At 36.0% G+C, this 19,301-nt stretch overlaps 1 protein-coding gene across 3 annotated transcripts in view; it reads right to left on the reverse strand.

Moving 5' to 3' along the window:
* Window positions 1-19,301, reverse strand: part of LOC114935573 (fatty acid synthase-like) — a 127,520-nt gene that overhangs the window by 10,859 nt on the left and 97,360 nt on the right. For all 3 annotated transcript variants that reach the window (XM_085483898.1, XM_085483905.1, XM_085483901.1), the window contains 4 exons: window positions 17,745-18,146; window positions 16,622-17,637; window positions 16,251-16,495; window positions 12,192-12,885 (listed from right to left, as the gene is read on the reverse strand). In XM_085483898.1, coding sequence (XP_085340024.1) covers window positions 12,192-12,885; window positions 16,251-16,495; window positions 16,622-17,637; window positions 17,745-18,146 — 2,357 coding nt within the window. The remainder of the gene's footprint in view (window positions 1-12,191; window positions 12,886-16,250; window positions 16,496-16,621; window positions 17,638-17,744; window positions 18,147-19,301) is intronic.

Below are 19,301 nucleotides of genomic sequence, written 5' to 3' on the forward strand. Positions count from 1 at the left end.
ACGACGTTACAGTGCACTGTCGGCGAGGATCTAAACACCGTGGTAAGACGGTTCTGGGAACAGGAGGAGCTGCCCGAACCATCAAGGATCCTGTCTAGGGAGGAGCAACAGTGTGAGGAAATCTTCGTGCGTACGCATCAGTGCGGCGCTGACGGACGATACCTGGTGCGTCTTCCCGTGGTTGGCTCCTTGCCAGACTTTGCTAGCTCCCACCGCGTGGCCTTGCGGTGTCTGAATCACATGGAGAAGCGCTTCCAAAGGGATCCAACGTTGCAAGAGCAGTATCAGGGGTTCATGCGGGAGTATGAGTCGCTCGGGCACATGATACCCGCTGAACCGCTCGTCGAGGGTCAACGAGGCTGTTTTCTTCCGCATCACGAAGTGCTCAAGGCCTCCAGCACCACGACCAAGTTGAGGGTCGTTTTCAACGGTTCGTCACCGGGAGCCAATGGAGACACTCTCAATCGCCACTTGAGCGTCGGCGCGAACTTGCTACCTGCGATTTCCGACATCCTGACCAGGTGGAGAAGGCACAAGTAAGTCATGGTGGCCGACATTGAGAAGATGTACCGGCAAGTCCTGGTGCATCCGGAGGATCAAGACTTGCAACGCATCCTCTGGAGAAACAGCCCGGGTGAGCCGGCGCAGAAATACAAACTGACTACAGTCACATATGGGTTATCTTGTGCTCCTTACCTCGCTATGCGAACACTGCGACAATTGGCCGAAGACGAGGGATCGAGCTTCCCATTGGGGGCAGCCGCCCTTAGGGAGGACTCGTATGTGGATGACGTCCTGACGGGTGCGGACTCTTTGGAGAATGGCATCAGCATCCGCAGGAAACTGACTCAGCTATGCATGGCGGGCGGATTCCCATTGCGGAAATAGGCGGCTAATTGCGAGGATCTTCTTCAGGGGGTCCCCTCAGAACATAGAGCGCAACCGCTGCGTCACACGCTGGAATCATGCGCCATCTTGATTGGGATCAACCTCTTGAAGAAACTGACGCCGCGGCGTGGCAGCAGCTTCAGGAAGGCCTGCCGCAACTGGAGCGGGTGAGAGTGTCTCGAGGGCTGCGAACCGTGTCCGACCTTACTAAGATCCATGGCTTCGTGGACGCATCCGAGAGGGCCTACGCGGCTGTGATCTATTTGCGCAGCCTGGATGACCACGGAAGAGTCTCGACGTCTTTGATTGCATCGAAGACAAAGGTCGCGCCTATCAAGCAGGTGTCATTGCCTCGACTGGAGCTGTGCGCGGCCACGCTGTTGACCCGGCTAGCTTCTCATTTCGGGGCACTTCTGAGCGTTCCAGTAAAAGACGTGCACCTGTGGACGGATTCTAAGGTCACACTGAGTTGGATTCAAAGACATCCCGTTTGCTGGAAGACATACGTGGCTAATCGCGTTTCAGAAATTCAACGGACATTACCTGAGGCCCGATGGCATCACGTTAAGGGCGTCGAGAATCCAGCAGATTGCGCTTCCAGGGGGTTGACTCCTGGAAAACTTCTCAAGCACGAACTGTGGTGGCAGGGTCCTTCCTGGCTGACGACATCAAGCCTCAACTGGACAGCGGAGCCCACGTGTCGGCCAATGGACGAACCACCGGAAGCCAGGACAACCATTCACGCTGTCGAGGCAAGAACAGACGCTGAAATGGAGAAGCTCACACGATTCTCGTCATTGCATCGATTGTTGAGGGTCACTGCGTGGTGTCTCCGATGGCTGAAGGCAGATCGTGGGCGGCATGGAGAGCTGCTGTCCACGTTGGAAATCAGAGAGGCTCAAGCACGATGGATCACCATTGTTCAAGGACAGGCCTACCCCACGGAGATAAGGCTACTGAGAGAAAACAGAGCCGGCGGCGTCCGGGGTCCGCTCAGCAAATTGACGCCCTTCATCGATGCGGATAGAATGGTCAGAGTTGGCGGTCGGCTGAAGCATTCTCTTCTTAGCTTCAATAAGAAGCACCCGGTGATACTTCCGCATGACTCACACTTCACCACCCTGTGCGTAACTGCCTGTCATTATTGAACACTCCACGGGGGAGTGCAGCTGACCTTGGGATTGTTGAGGCAACAGTTCTGGATACCACGCGGCAGAATGGTGGTCAAGCAACGCATTCGCGAGTGCATCACATGTACGCGATGGCGGGAGGCATCTCCACAACCGTTGATAGGCAACTTGCCGACGAGCCGGGTCACTCCTGGACGACCCTTCCTGGACACTGGAGTGGATTACGCAGGGCCGGTGCCGATGCGCACTTCCCCAGGTCGTGGACAACGAGGTCGCAAGGGATTCATCGCAGTCTTCATCTGCCTCGCCACGCGAGCAGTCCATCTCGAGGCAGTGTCGGACTGTACCACGGATGGATTCCTGGCAGCATTTCGACGATTCGTGTCCCGGCGAGGCATGTGCAGAACAATGCACAGCGACTGCGGCACGAATTTTGTTGGAGCCGATGCTCAGCTGCAAAACATGTTTCGGGCTACCAGTGCCGAGGCACGCCACATAGCAGAGAGGGTTGCCCACGAGGGAGTGGAGTGGCGATTCAATCCTCCGGCGTCGCCTCATTTCGGTGGTGTCTGGGAGGCAGCGGTGAAATCAATGAAGTTTTACCTGCGTCGCGTCATAGGCGAAGCGGTGCTGACATATGAGGAGATTGCCACGCTCCTCTCTGAGATAGAAGCATGCCTCAACTCTCGACCATTGCAGGCTCTTACAGACGACCCGGAGGACCTGACGGCACTCACCCCTGGTCATTTCCTCATCGGAGCCCCTCTGATGGCCGTGCCCAAACCATCACTAACAAAGATACCTGCGAATCGATTGACCCGGTGGAAACTGCTGCAGCAAATGAGGGATCACCTATGGCAACGATGGTCACACGAATACCTGCAAGGATTGTTTCCCAGGATGAAGTGGACTAAGGACGAGCTCAACATCAAGGAGGGTCAGCTGTGTCTCATCCGGAATGAGTCAACACCTCCGTGTCACTATTGTGACACCCTCGACGACACTCACATTCGGAAGGTGAAATATTCTCCGCGAGTTCGTGTACATAATAATATTAATATGACCTTGAATAGCACTATCAAAAACACATAAAAATTACTTTAAATTTTTTAAATAAAACTCCCTATTTTTTATTATACATATATGTTTGTAGTTTATCTCGAGAGCTTTTCAAAACACTATAATAACATTATTTTCTATTAAGTATTATCCGAATTATGAGACTTGAAGTTTACAGTATTTTGACAAAATATAAAATATCATGTGAAAATTTAATTTTCGACAATCTTACCTTAATACTTTTATGCACAGAATAATGAGAACAATCAATTAGTGTAAAGAAAACATACATATAATTGATTTTTAAAGAAAATGTTGCTAATTACATACTTTTTTTAAAAGTAACTGTGTTTTCTTTACAGTAATTGATTGTTCTCATTATTCTATGCAAAGAAGTATTAAGATAAGGTTACAGAAAACTAAATTTTTACATGATATTTTATATTTTATGTCAAAATACTGTAAACTTCAAGTCTCATAACTCGGAAAGTGCTTAATGGAAAATAATTTTACAATATTATAGTGTTTTGAAAAGCTCTTAAGGTAATCTGTAAGAACATGTAATAAAAAATAGAGGGTTTCATTAAAAAAATTTGAAGTAATTTTTATGTGTCCTTTGTATTGTGTTTTGATGGTGCTATGTAAGATCATATATTAATCTTAATATATAAACTTGGCAAAATTGATTTCGACGTAACTAGCAATTTTATGCAATACTTTCACGACGTTTCGACCATTTGGTTGTGGTCCTTATCAAGTGAGAATTCTATCAATTAAAATGAGATTAAAGCAACATAAAACCGATCTTATATAAAATTAATAGTTAAAAGAGAAACACGTCCCATCGCTATGATGTTTTGTCAACGACCCGTTGAGTATACGACTCATTTTAATTGATGGAATTCTCACTTGATAAGGACCACAACCAAATGGTCGAAACGTCGTGAAAGTATTGAATAAAATTGCTAGTTACGTCGAAATCAATTTTGCTAAGTTTATTTTCACCACTAGCGTCAAATATTAATTTTGATTGATCTTAATATATAAAACCAAGCGTGTGTATGTGTGTATGTGTGTGTGTCCTGACTGACTCACTCATCAATGCCCAACCCAAACCTTTGGACCTAAAAAGTTGAAATTTGGGGGGTGTATACCTTGCATGGCGTAGGGACACTAACAATGGATTTTGCTCCAATCAATCCCTAAGGGGGTAAAAAGGGGGAAATGTGTTTTTTACGGATTTCTTAATATCTCCGAAGCCTGATAAGATATAGACTTTGCTCTTGCTTAGAAAAGTTACCTATGCAAATACCTAAAAATCAATTTCTGCATTTTATCTCAATCATTCCCCAAGGGATGAAAAGGGGAAAAATGTCTTTTTACAAATTTCTCAATATTTCCAAAGTCTGATGAGATATAGAGTTAGTTATTGCTTACAAAAGTTACTCATACAAATATCTGAAAATAAATTTTTGCATTTTACCCCAATCATCTCTTATGGGGATAAAAAGAGGAAATTGGTTTTTAAGAATTTCTCAATATTTCCGAAACCTCATAAAATATAGATTTTATAATTGCTTACAAAAATTATCCATACAAATACCACAAAATCTAAATCAGTGTGCTCGGAATTAGTTGTCCTTATTGAGCCAATATCAGAAACGACGCCTTCGATTGACGACCGAGTTGCCGATCACTCGGGCAACGCTATGTCTTAAGGCAACGCTATGTCTTCCTATACAAAAAGTATGTTAGGATTGTATCTTTTGCAAAATAGTTATTATTTTGTTAATATATGTTTAAAATAGATTACATTTATAATTATATTAATAATAGAAGTTTTAATATTTAATTGTTATTAAATAAAAATAAAAATTATGTAACAAAAAAATAACGATTTGGCGGAAGGTACAATCCCAGCATACTTTTTGTATAGCGTCACTCAAGCTTGTAGCTTGACAATTGAGCCTTGAACGGTAGTGGGAGGAGGAGGGGGGGGGGGGCAAAGACGTTGTTTCTGATATCGGCTCGAAAAGAGCAACAAATTCCGAGCTGATCTAAATAAATTCAATACACGCGCGCTATACTTGAATTTAAACAAATTGATTTTTTTCCGAATATAATGACTGTGGCAATCGTTTATTCGACTAAATGTAATGCCTGTGGCAATCGAATCACATAGTAAGAATAAATCTTATATTAGTTCTCCCGTCATGGCTTCGCCTGAACTCTTCATGTATAAAATTCGAAATTTATAAAAGTTTATTTACGACAATACGTAATGTCATACAATGATCTACTTAAGGACTTCTTTGTAGACTATGTTGGTATGTAGTTTTACCCTCAGGTATCAAGATTACTAGACTACTGGGTGAATTAACTCAAGAGCAGGCCATGTAGAATTACCTATGTGAGAAGTAACTCTGTCTTAAATTAATTCCTGCCACTTTTAGCGACTGTCCTTGAGACTTATTTATTGTCATAGCAAAGCAAATTTTTAATGGGAACTGCAGCCTTTTAAATTCAAACGGATAGTCTGATAGTGTGAGTGGTATACGTGGTATGAACACTGACTCTCCTATGGCACAGCCGGTAAACAGTGTTGCTTCGATTACGTTTCTTTGGAGGATTTTCACTCGAGAAATTTCAAATTCTATATATAAAAAGTTTTGGCGAAGCCGTGACGAGGGAACTCTAGTATTATGTTCTCTTTAAAACCCTACAACTTTTGTAGGAAACATTTTTTTTCTAAAATGCACTGTTTACAAAATGTTCCACCTGTTACGTTTGAAATTTAACACCTTGTATATAGTGTGCACATGTGCACTGTATGGTCAATAGCAACGTAGTTAAATGCGACGCATGGTCAATATCAACATGGTCAATAGCAACGTAATTGAAGGTATCTGTGGTCAATAAAAACGTAGTCAAAAGAGACGGTTGCATGATTCAAGGTCCATATATTAAAAACGTCTTATTGAAGTCATTTAGAGTTGAAATTGTCTAATAAATATACGTATATCCGAAAATGTTTCCTAACAGAACCATTGAAAGCTGAATATTTCTTCTTCGTTCGTGAATATTTTTCAAAAAGAAAGTAAAAGGATATTATTTTAACAAGGATAGAGAATCTATTGCTATGAGAGCCAATATACAATATAATGCTTAGCGAATTTGCCAAGATGAGGAACAATCTCAAATCGAGATTTATAAGTTCCTCTTTCCTCCTAACAAACCTCCTAAAATTTCCTAAAATTAAGAAAGAGTAGTTGCCCGGTAAGCGGAAGGTCTCGGGTTTGATTCCCGATTCAGCCGACTTTTTCGGACCAATATATTTTTCTCGTCTTTATTAATTTTAGGAAATTTTAGGAGGTTTGTTAGGAGGAAAGAGGAACTTATAAATCTCGATTTGAGATTGTTCCTCATCTTGGCAAATTTGCTAAGCATTATATATTGGCTCTCATAGCAATAGATTCTCTATCCTTGTTATTTACAATAAGAGCGATCTAGCCATATCATTCGATATTATTTTAACTTATTTATTTAGTAAAAAATTAAAAATTATAAATGTGTTACAAACTTTGTTCAAAATTATTTCCTATAAATGCAAAACTTTACTCTCTATAAAAATATTCAAAAGCTCATTTTGCCATACCAGAATTTTTTATTTGCGTTACCGCATACATAATTCTGTTCAAGTTTATCCCTATTGAAAACTATTAAATAACAAAAAGTGTAAACAATATCAGATTGACAGAAAATATTTTAAATAGTCACATCAATTGGATTTCCGTTTCCGGTGCACGGGTATTAAGCATGTAGAGAGTGAGTGTGATTTTCCGGAGGTTTTCAGAGGTTGTTAGAGAGTGAAAAAGAGTGAAAGTAGAGTAAAAGTAGAGTGAGGAGAGAAAGGAGGTGAAAGAGAGAGTGAAAGCGTGAAGAGTACGAGAATAGGAAGAATGAAAGAGGTGAGAGGAGGCAAAAATAGAGGTAATAGTAACAGTTGGACAGGGAGTAGAGAAGTTTGGTGTATTCGATGTGTGCGTTGCGCCGTGGGGAGCACCGCATGTTGCGGGCATGCGCGGGCGCCGAGAAGGGAGCGACCAGTTGCCAAACCGACCGGCAAGCCGATCGACAGATTGGTATCACCGTTCAACAAATACAATAAACCATTGTCATAAAGTATTGTAGACCACGTTTTAGAAGTACAGAACAAGAGGCACGCGGTAGTGAGAACGGGCGGACAGCAACAGCGCGCAGAGAGTAGCGAGAGCGAATATATAAAGGGGAATAAGAGCAGGAGAAAGGAAAAAGCATAGAATAGGAAGAATACATATAGGTGAGAGGAATAGGTAGGCAAAATGAATAGCGGAAAGAAGGAAAAATAGAAAATGAGGGAGGAAAAACAAAAGGGTAAAAAGAAAAAAAGAGAAGTGGTAATCTGGAAAATATAGAAAAGCTATGGGAAAGAAAGAGGGAGACAGTGGAAATAAGCGGAGAGAAGGAGATGGAGGCCTTTAGATGGAGAATTAAAAAAAATGATACAGGAAATGAGGAAGAAAGTGAGAGACATGAGAAAGAGTAAAGAGGTAAGAAAACAGGGAGACAAAATAAAAGCGGAAATGAAGGAATTAACGAAAGATTATAGAAAGCAAATAGAAGAATGGAGAGAAGAGAAGGTGTTAAGTAAAAAATGGAAGGAATGAAGAAGAGACTGGAGGAATTAGAGAAGATGGTGGAAGAGGGGAAAAAGAGTGGAGGATGGGGGTATAGGAAAGGAGATGAAAAAGAGAATAGTGGATATGGAAAAAATATAGTAATAAGAGGACTAGAGGTAAAGAAAAAGAAAAGAAGGGAGGGAACAGAGAAGTTGCTAGAAAAGACAAAAGCAAGAATAAAGATAGTAAAAATAAAGAAAATATTTCCTAAGATACTAAAAAGATAGTAAAAATAAGGAAAATATTTCCTAAGATACTAAAAAGATAGTAAAAATAAGAAAAATATTTCCTAGGAGAGGAGAAGAAGAAAGGAAGCAGGATGGTGGTGGTACAGCTAGAAAAGGTAAAACAGAAATGGGAGGTGATGAAAAAGAAAAAGACATTAAAAGGCAAAAAGGAAGGAATTGATGCAAACCTAACGTGGCAAGAAAGAAAGACAAGGTGGAAGTTGGAAGAAATAACAAGGATAGAGGAGAGAAAAGGGAAAGGACGTGGATAAGAAAGATACGAAGAATAGGTAAAAAAGATGGAGATAGAATGAGGAGAAAGAGATATTAAAGGATGAAAGAGGTATCATAAAGAAAATTGAAGCGGGGGAAGAAGTCGGACAGAAAGGGAAACTTGTGAAATAGAGAAAAGTAAGAAGAGGAAAAGAGATGAGGGGAGAGGAGGATGGAAGACGGCGTTCTAGAATATAGCGGGATTAGGAAACAAAGATAGAAATTTTTTGAGGGAATGGGAAGTAATGGTTTTTTTTTTATCAAAAACATAGGTGGAGGAAAAGAAATGGAAGAAGATTAAAAGAAACTTGCCGAAAGAATACATTTGGGAAATGTAATGAGCGAGCAGAAAGAACAAAAAGAAAGAACAATAGGAGGCATAATGCAAATTGGAGGAAAGAAATAGTAGAGAAAGAAATAAAGATAGAAACAGACAAAGAAGGATTTATGGTAGAAAAGATCAGGAGAGGCAAGAAGAGATGAAAGGAGTGTATGTAAAAGAAGGAATGGAGAAAGCGGTAAAAGAAATCAAACATTGGATGGAGGACAAGGAAAAAGGAGTATACACAACCAGTGAGAAATGATTGGTCAAATCGTCATCGATTCGATATCGATTCGACGAATTTGACATCGATTCGATAACGAATCGACGTTGATTCGACCATTATTTCTCACTGGGAATGATAGAAGAAAATTTCAATATATATATTTTATAAATTAAACTTCGGCTCGTATACAATTAAAATATGTGATATAATAAAAGGCCAACTTAACGAGCTTATATGCTATTAATTGAAAAATTTTTATTTATTAATTTACGTCATACTATATAAAAGTTAAGATAAACGTTTCGACTGTACGACAGTCTTTCTCAATATCCTAATAATATGTTAAAAAATTGATTTAGTCATTTCGACCTTATTATAAATACAACAATTATGAGATTATATGACGATCGCAGTACAAAATTCATTTATGTTGGCATGAGTTGGAGCGTCAGATGCTGTTATATTATGTAACGCCACTGTGAACAAATTAATATATCCGCTCAAATATTACATTTAGATTTTTAATAAATAGTATTAACTTACTTTTTTGTCAACGAACATAACACTTTTTTTAAAAAAATTATTTCTTTTTACTTAACATAATCACAATGTGTACTTTTTTAAAAAACAAATCGATATCTGTATCTTACAATGTCGGCGCGCTGTATATATACCCAATTTTTAAGATGACGTAGACAATTTTTTTAGAATATCATAATAAGAACCGTCAAGACGCTCGGTGTCCTTTTTTAGGTTGATACTGTTGTTTTCTTCTTTAATATATATCATTTCTGATATCAACCTTTTATAATAATTCTTTTCATAATCTAGGATTTTTGTGTCGTTCCAATTGAAATTGTGTGTAAATTTTACAATATGATCAGAAACCACCGAGTGCCTTGCTGAATCTAATCTAATATTATTTTTATGTTCATTTACTCTTGTACCTAATTGTCTTTTCGTCTGTCCTACATATGTAGCATCACAATTATTACACGAAATCTTATATATGACCCCCGAATTATTTTGGAGCTTATCTCTGTCTTTTTGCGTTTTTATGACTCTGTTTAATTTCTTTAGACATCTGTATCCTACTGTTATATTTGATTTCTTTAATTCTGATGCTACTAGTTCCGAGATTCTTTCAATATAAGGTATCGCTATGAATTTTTTATTATTGTCATTATTTATGATTTCGTTATTTATATCTTGAGTCATTTCTTTGTTTAATCTATTGACAATAAGGAACTTCAGTCTATTATTGATTTCTGAGAAAATGAGATCAAGAGGATAACTATTGCTCAATAAAATCTCTATGATTAATGTTAAATTTTTACTGTGAAAACGGGGATGTGATAATAATATTGACCGGTCTACTAAATTATATATTACATTTTTTTTGTGGCATATAGAATGATTTGAATGATATGAGAGTGTTCTACCCGAAAATGTTTTTTTCTGAAACCAATCTATGTATATTATGTTATTTATAATTTTGAGTGAGATATCTAAAAAACTTATGCTACGGTTATCCTCTCTTTCTATTGTGAATTTTAATCTATCGTGACAATCATTAAATTTTTCTACTAGATATGTGACTTGATCTTCCGGCAAGCAAAGCAAGATATCATCGACGTAGCGATAGTAAAACCTTATATTAACCTTTATAGTTTCAAGAATCCTAGTTTCTATATCTTGCATGACAATATCCGCAATAATTGGAGATAAAGGCGATCCCATAGGAGTTCCATGTATTTGTTTATAGATCGTTTCGTTGAATGTAAAGTACGCTGAAGTCAAAATGAATTTAATTACATTAACAAACTCATTTTTGTCTATTGATGTGTGGTTTTCAATGTAATGCCATCTATTATTTATGCTGTCTATTGCAAGGTCCACAGGAACATTTGTGAACAACGATATCACATCCAAAGACACGATTATTTCATTGTTATTTAATTTAAGATCAGACAAAGCGTTGCACAATTCAAAACTATTGTTAACATGACTTTTCCCTTTGGGTAAACTTGTCACTAAAATGTTGTGTAAATATGCAGCTAAATGATGTAGTGCTGTATTGACACAAAAATCCTAGATTATGAAAAGAATTATTATAAAAGGTTGATATCAGAAATGATATATATTAAAGAAGAAAACAACAGTATCAACCTAAAAAAGGACACCGAGCGTCTTGACGGTTCTTATTATGATATTCTAAAAAAATTGTCTACGTCATCTTAAAAATTGGGTATATATACAGCGCGCCGACATTGTAAGATACAGATATCGATTTGTTTTTTAAAAAAGTACACATTGTGATTATGTTAAGTAAAAAGAAATAATTTTTTTAAAAAAAGTGTTATGTTCGTTGACAAAAAAGTAAGTTAATACTATTTATTAAAAATCTAAATGTAATATTTGAGCGGATATATTAATTTGTTCACAGTGGCGTTACATAATATAACAGCATCTGACGCTCCAACTCATGCCAACATAAATGAATTTTGTACTGCGATCGTCATATAATCTCATAATTGTTGTATTTATAATAAGGTCGAAATGACTAAATCAATTTTTTAACATATTATTAGGATATTGAGAAAGACTGTCGTACAGTCGAAACGTTTATCTTAACTTTTATATAGTATGACGTAAATTAATAAATAAAAATTTTTCAATTAATAGCATATAAGCTCGTTAAGTTGGCCTTTTATTATATCACATATTTTAGTTTTAGTTGCTTTGTATAACACCGGCCTAAGTTATAAGTTTCAATTACATTGTAGTCTCAGCTTCACTAAACCTACTGGGTGACCTGTAAGTCCCTTCTGGACAATATACTTTGATTTGCAATAAAAAAACTATTTCGTAATAGAATAAGCAAGTTTGTTTCTCCCCTTCTCCCGAATCCTGGAACCGGCGAGCCGATCCGCGGCGTCGGGAAAGAAGCTCCATTACAAGCTGTTAGTAAAAATGAATATTACAGACTGAGAGTTATAAGAATAAACCGACTGTCAAAGAAAGTATGGCTATACAATAATGAAATAATAAGAAATTTTAAAAAAGTTGACAAAAAAATAGTTTAAAAAAGAATTTCATTAAACAAATAAAAAACATAATGAATATTTTGCTTATACATATACTATAATTAAGAGAATATAACACAAAAATATTAATTTGTTTTATCTCAAAGTCTTTGATAAAATCAACAAAGAGTAAAAGACCTTAAAAAAAAAAAATTAAATAACTATTTGAAAGAAAATAAAACTGAAAAGACATGTATATTTTCATATATTAATATTTCAATTAATTACTCTTTATTATCCATATAATGAAAAATGATCATACCTTGCCAATATGCTTTCCAGCAGCCATATATCTGAATGCAGCTTCTATTTCATCTTTTTCAAAGATCTTTTTGCATAATGGTTTAATAGCACCATTCTTTAAACCTTCTGTTATTTTGTTCTGCATTATTGCCTTACTCTCTAGTTTTGCAGAAAATAATTTATCTAATAAAATGCCGTGGAAAGTAATGCCTTTTGAGAATGAAATTATTTCTAAAGGACTATTGGCAAACATATCGAACTTTCCAATTTCGAGGAAACGACCGTCCTTTGCTAAGCAACGAATAGATGCTTGCAGTTTTTCTTCGGCTAAAGAATTCAATACAATATCCACTCCGCGACCTCCCGTTCCCTGGATAATCATTTGTTCAAAACTTGTATCTCGAGAATTCCCGATATGATCCTCAAGTAAAGAAGGAAACGTTTTTCTTATAAACTGTCGTTTTTCGACACTGCTGACCGTTGTAAACACTTCACATCCTTCGTAAAGCGCAAGATAAATTGCAGCTTGACCAACACCACTCGTACCAGAGTGAATTAACACTTTGTCGCCTTTCTTCATTTTACCTTTTAAATATAAAGCATAATAGCACGTACTATACACGCATGGAATTGTCGCGGCGTCTTCCATTGTCCATTTTTCAGGTATGATCCAACTGAGATATTTATCAGCTACACGAATATTTGTCATCCCTCTAAAAATAATGATTTAACAAATTATATAAATGTATCATTTACTATATTAAAATTACATTAATGTTGACTGCTCAGCATTATGGTGTATATCTTATTGAATACTCAAAAAGAGCATTTTTCTTATTATGTAAATATATAATGATAAAATATTAAATTAAAATTTTTTATTATATTTTTGCCATTAATATCATTATTCAATTATAATATTTATATTAATTAATTGATCTTATAAACATAACTTTTTAAATTATAATATCAAATAATTAATATTAAAATGTGTAATTATTAATTTAATATGAATATTAATATTAATATTAAATTTAATGTTAATATTGATATTCAATAAGTATAATATTAACATTAATATTATACTTACATATTAAAATTAATTAATCATTTTATGTGTAAAGATTCTTTTATTGTGTTAATATTATTGTTATTTAATTATAATATTTTATCTTGTATTTTATAATGGCATCTATTTGTCGCACAATATTTAAAAGAAATTTAACAGAATCCTAACGCCGTTTTGTTTATCGGTAAAACATTTTTTGTGCACCTTTTTCTTTTTGTTGGTTGAATAGAATAATAAATGCTTTTCCATGATTAAAGTACATATGGAAACAAAGCTTACCGATTTTATGTTAAAACCAAAAAAATTTTTGTTTTTTGATTTAAAAACATTTTTTGTTTTTAATATAAAATCGACAGGTTTACGCTTTGTTTCCATGTGCAGTTTAATCGTGGAAAAGCGTTTATTATTTTATTCAACCAATAAAAAAATGGGTGCATAAAATGTTTTATCGATAAAACAGGACGGCGTTTAAGATTCTCTTTTAACAGTTATAAACGCTCATGATCACTGGCAGTTAAAGTTAAAGAGATAAATAATTTTTTTTATTTTAAATGATAATATATATATATATATATATATATATATATATATATATATATATATTGTATACTCTTTTATTTTAAATTTTTAAATTATAACATCATTAATTTATATATGTATATATATATATATATATATATATATAAGGTGTCCCATAATTGGCGTCATACAGCGAGCGGCGACCAATGTAGTGGCGCCGAAAAGTAAGATGATATTTTTGATACTAAGCGGCATATAACAAATAAGTCATCCGACATGCACACCGAGTCCAGCCTACCGCTTTCTACCCGCTCATTCGTTTAGATATTTTAGTTAATAACTCAATAATTATTGCGAATATCGCAAAATGATACAGAACTTTTCTATTCAGTTTAACACACTCTGTTGCGAACGCGCGGCTTGAACCGTGGTCCGACACGAAGCTGCGACGAACGAGCATGCTCGGCCTTTTTAGGGCCGCGTCTCGCGCGCCGCCTCTCAAATCCTTCACCCGTTTTTTTTTATTGGAAAGAAATTATAGGAATCTCATGAGAGATGTGATGGATGGACAATAGGATAATTGTTGAGTGGACTGTATCTTAATAGGGTGATCGCGCACCCATGTGTGCGCTGAGATTGATGATTTACGCAGGAAGCCGAATTGAAAAGGAGTCTTGAGTTTGATGAACAAAAACAGATCAATTTATTATATCACACGTCAGAAAGTCACCTGGACTTGACACAAACAAATCAAAGAAAAAACAAAAACTCGATATGAGAATCAAAAGCGTTTGCTGTACGCGCAGCAAATTTACATTTGACAATTGATCACTTATCGAACGCCTGATTGTGTATCAAGCGTCGTACAACAATTATTTGTTTCGAAGCTCGCGATCACAAAAGAAAAAACTGTTTGTTCGATATCGACACCAATGTCTTTTGTCGCAAGAAAAAACAATGTCTTATTTGAAAGTCACGATCGCGAATCGTACAACAACAAATTTGTCCTCTTGTAGACGACCGTTATAATTTATCGAAAACGCGCACATATGATTTAACGCGACTCAATAATTGTCTTAAATTATCTTGTTAACGATCACTTCTCACAACGAAAATTAACTCACAAGATTAACGCAGGATTACAATCGCTCGACGTCAATAATGCAAGCGATCCTGGCCAAATCTTTGAGTCGATAGCCGCTTGCACGTGCACACCGCGTGAAAGATTTTGGAAATCGAAAACACTGTGACGACACTCCTGAGAGAGAGAAAAGGAAAGAAAGAGAATGCACGACATGCATTCATCGGCAAATGACTATCACACAGAATCCTCCAGAAGGATTCGAATATTCGCAGGAGTCGATCACGTGTACGCAGCATGCACAATACAACGGCGAATTCGTCGCGACGGCGTACTACGACAATTGTGAGAGAGAGCGCGGGAGAGAGAGAGAGAGAGGGGGGGGGGGAGAGAGAGAGAGAGAAGAGAGAGAGAGAGAGAGAGAGATAGAGAGAGAGAGAGAGAGAGAGAGAGAGAGAGAGAGAGAGAGAGAGAGAGAGAGAGAGAGAGAGAGGAGAGAGAGAGAGAGAGGAGAGAGAGAGAGAGAGAGAGAGAGAGAGAGAGAGAGAATGCACGACATGCATTCACCTGTACGCGAATATCGCAATGAATCCTCCAGCAGGATCCGAATACTCGTAATGTTCGATCACGTGCACGTAGCGTGCACGAGACAATAGCGAATTCGTCGCGAGAACGTGTATGTTGCGTCGCGAACGAGATCCGATTACCCGTTAATTTTTCACTCTCGATATGTCACAAAATACCGCGCAAATCTGTTCGTATTTGTCGCGATAATACGTTCACGCACTTATTACACCGTAACGCGAATTATTTAGTCTGACTTGCGACCAAAGCCGGCTCTCTCTCCACGACGACTGTCTCCGACGGAATGCTACCCTCATCGATCACGCTATCGACCGTATGATCGCGAGGGGTACACGCGGAACGCGCTAATTGGCCGAAAATTTGCTTCCGCGGCGCTTCCCGCGATGCGTGCCGCGAGGTGCTGCCGTGTTAGGCCCGCGGCAATTGCTTTTACCTAAATTCTCGACTGATCCGTGAATTTTCGTTTGATCGAGCGCGGCGAATTTTTCTCAATCCTAAACACACTATTTGCCCATTCGCGGTGGTTCGCGAATTATGGAACACCCTGTATATATATATATATATATATATGTATGTATGTACACACACACACACACACACACGCACGCACGCACGCACGCACGCACGCACGCACGCACATATATATATAAATGTAAAGTATAAAAGGTATCAAAAAGAAGCATATAAAAGTAAGAATTCTTCATTTTTTACTTCATCACAAAAATTTCTAATTTAAATATAAGAAATTTATTTTAACAATTTAAATATTAAAAAAAAAAATACATTATTAAAATTAACTTTATGTACATATATTATTAACATACCCGGATGAACACATTCCCATAATTCTTTGTCCCTTTTTATTAAAACCAACAAATTCCATTCCAATTAAAGAATTATTATTTGGTTTGTCTAAGATAGATTCAAGATTAAGTCTACCACTGGCTATCATGATATCTCTAAAATTGATAGATGCATACACTATCCTTATTAAATTTTTTTCATCCTCATCATTAACAAAAGATAATTTGTTTTGCATCCAACAAAGAGTACTCAGATCACCCGGCACCTAACAAATAAATACAACCATTTTTTAATTCAGTTAAAGTTACAGCAAATTATTATTTAATTTATGAATGAAGAAGCAATATTAATTATTTTGATTTTTCTTAAATAAGGGATTTTCTGATCATACCATCTGAGTAACATAGGCACTTTCTACAAGTTTTGGTTCTAATTGTGGGAAGGAAAAATGCCTATATGATCCCCAAATTCTACCAGAACGTATAACATTAATAGGCAATTCCAGCTGTAGCTGTTCCATGTACAACGATTCTTCTAATGAAAAAGATGGTACATCTTTATCTTGAATAAATACACCTCTAATCATTTCACCGCCCGGTTCTTTTCGTAGACAATTAATAAGGCCGATTAATCCGCATTCAAAGTCTCCTTCTGCGACGACTATTATATTTATTTTTTCTTTTTCTATATCCATAAATGATTTAAGCTTGTTTACCCATGAGAATTCATAATTGTTTACATGCACTATCTGTTGAATATTGCAAATATATTGTATTTTCCTTAATAATATAAGCGTCTTATCAGTGGTGCGTTTCTCTAAAATTACTTTCAATCCATATTTATCCAGACATGAGTAATCATAGATAGCATCCAGTTTTTCTACTGTTAGAAGAAATCCCTTTGGCATTATGACAGACAACAATTGTTCATATAATTTGTTTTTATTTTTTGTTAAAATTCCGAAACCTGTGATCATCAAACTATTTTCGTTTCTCGTCAATTTATCAAATTCTATTGTAGAAACATTGTCAGGTAGAGCAATGTCTTTGAAACGTTTGTGTGTTGCTACCAGTTTGATATTAGATTGAATTTGCGGTAAATCATCTAAAACTTTATTTACAAATAAACAATTTAAATTCTCTGACATTACTTGGTCGCTATCCTCGACAAATTCGATGATTTTTACATTTATCATGTTGTAACATTCAAGCGCAATGTGCACCGACATTCTTATTGCGTCTTGCAAAGACAACACACTTAGGTCTCGATGAGCAACAAATTTGTACTCTTCAAGAACGAGATTGGCTGTTCTTTGTCGACGAGATATAGGTGTAGTCACGGTGCCGGATATTTCTATTCCTCCAGCTATCAAAACGTCTAAATTTTTATAATTTTGAACAAGGACCTCTGCAATGTAATATATATACAATGATATATTAGATATATATTTTTCAAAAAAGACTAACATTTGACTAAATGGTAACCTTATTTAATATTTATACTAAAAAACCTACGTTTCTCATTATTTAAAAGTTTTTCAATCCATTGTATGTGAGATTTTGGATCAATTACTGCTTTACGTATTTTTGTTGGTATAAGAAGACTTCTCGAATTCTGTCCTAAAATCATCAATTGTAACATGTTATCCATAAATGTTACCCAGTTATCAGTCCAGATAATATGACCATTTTTTCCTGTGATTGACGCGCTCTTTAGTCCACGAAATTCGCCGGTGTATTGATAACCACGTAGTTTCAATTCTTTGTAAATATCTTTCATACTCATTTCCTCTTCATCATTGTCATTTCGATCAATAAATGTAGTATATATTTTCTCATTTTCAATCTTAACTGGAATTCGTACTGTTCCAGTAACGACAGGATTGTCTCCTTCGATTATTTCGAATTTCTTACTACCTATAACAATATTGATGTTGATTTTTTATAAATATAATATAATTTAGCAAAAAATATTCTGTATTATGTTTTACAATGACATTTTATAGAATAAATTAGCAAAATACAAAAAATATTAAACACAAGAAATATAAATATTATAGATTAATTACACTTGTATTCCAATTTTAAATAAATTACAAAATAAAATTTTTTTTCATAATAAAAGCGTCTCCCTCGTTATTATTGATGTCCACTAAATTTTGATTACATTTTTTAATATTTTACTTCATGTTATGTCTATGTCAAGTTTTATAATGATTAATTTTGCACCACAAAATTTCTCAATTTGGTAAGTATATTTTTTTCTACTTTGTATTCTACATTTAAAATACACTTTTTCAAAAACTAGTTGACATTTCTATTTAAAATAGTTTTTTTATTTTAATATCTCAATGATGATTCATTGGTACCACGTCGTCATTCTAGCACCAATGATTCTAATTATCCTAATTATAATTTTATTATTCTAATAGAATAAAAATAGTAAATATCCTCTTTGGAAAATTTGTTTCTTTGAAAGTATATTCCACATCTAAAAACAATTGTAACCAAAATGTTATTTTATATAATAAATAATTATTACAGTACGTTATCCCAACGAAACTAAATTTTTTTCCGTTAGAATTAAATACCTGTGCACAAGGCACCAAATTTTATTTGGTCACGGCCAAGATTTAAAATTGGAATAATCTCTACAAGAAATCTAATTCCATATATCCCCTCTTTCCCCCTAAGAAAATAAATGCGAGAGGAAATTATAGATCCGAAAGTCGCTGAATCGGGAATCGAACCCGAGATCTTTCGCTTGCCGGGCGACTGCTCTTCTAATGGAAAAAAAATTTAGTTTTGTTGGGATAACGTACTGTTATCAGCGAGTTGGCTCTTATTGCTTGTCTTACACTTTAAGTTTATATTTATATTACAGAGCCTTGTTAAACTCTTAATAATAAATAATAATAAGAAACATAAAAAATAAGTATAAATTTAACGTATAAGACAGGCAATAAGAGCCAAATCGCGGATGACAATGCGTTATCCTAACGAAACTAAACTATTTTTTCGTTAGAATTAAATACCGGTGCACAAGTCACCAAATTTTACTTGGACACGGCC

Source organism: Nylanderia fulva, unplaced genomic scaffold, assembly GCF_048542155.1.
Source record: "Nylanderia fulva isolate GAGA-0341 unplaced genomic scaffold, ASM4854215v1 Scaffold101, whole genome shotgun sequence".
NCBI lineage: Eukaryota > Metazoa > Arthropoda > Insecta > Hymenoptera > Formicidae > Nylanderia > Nylanderia fulva.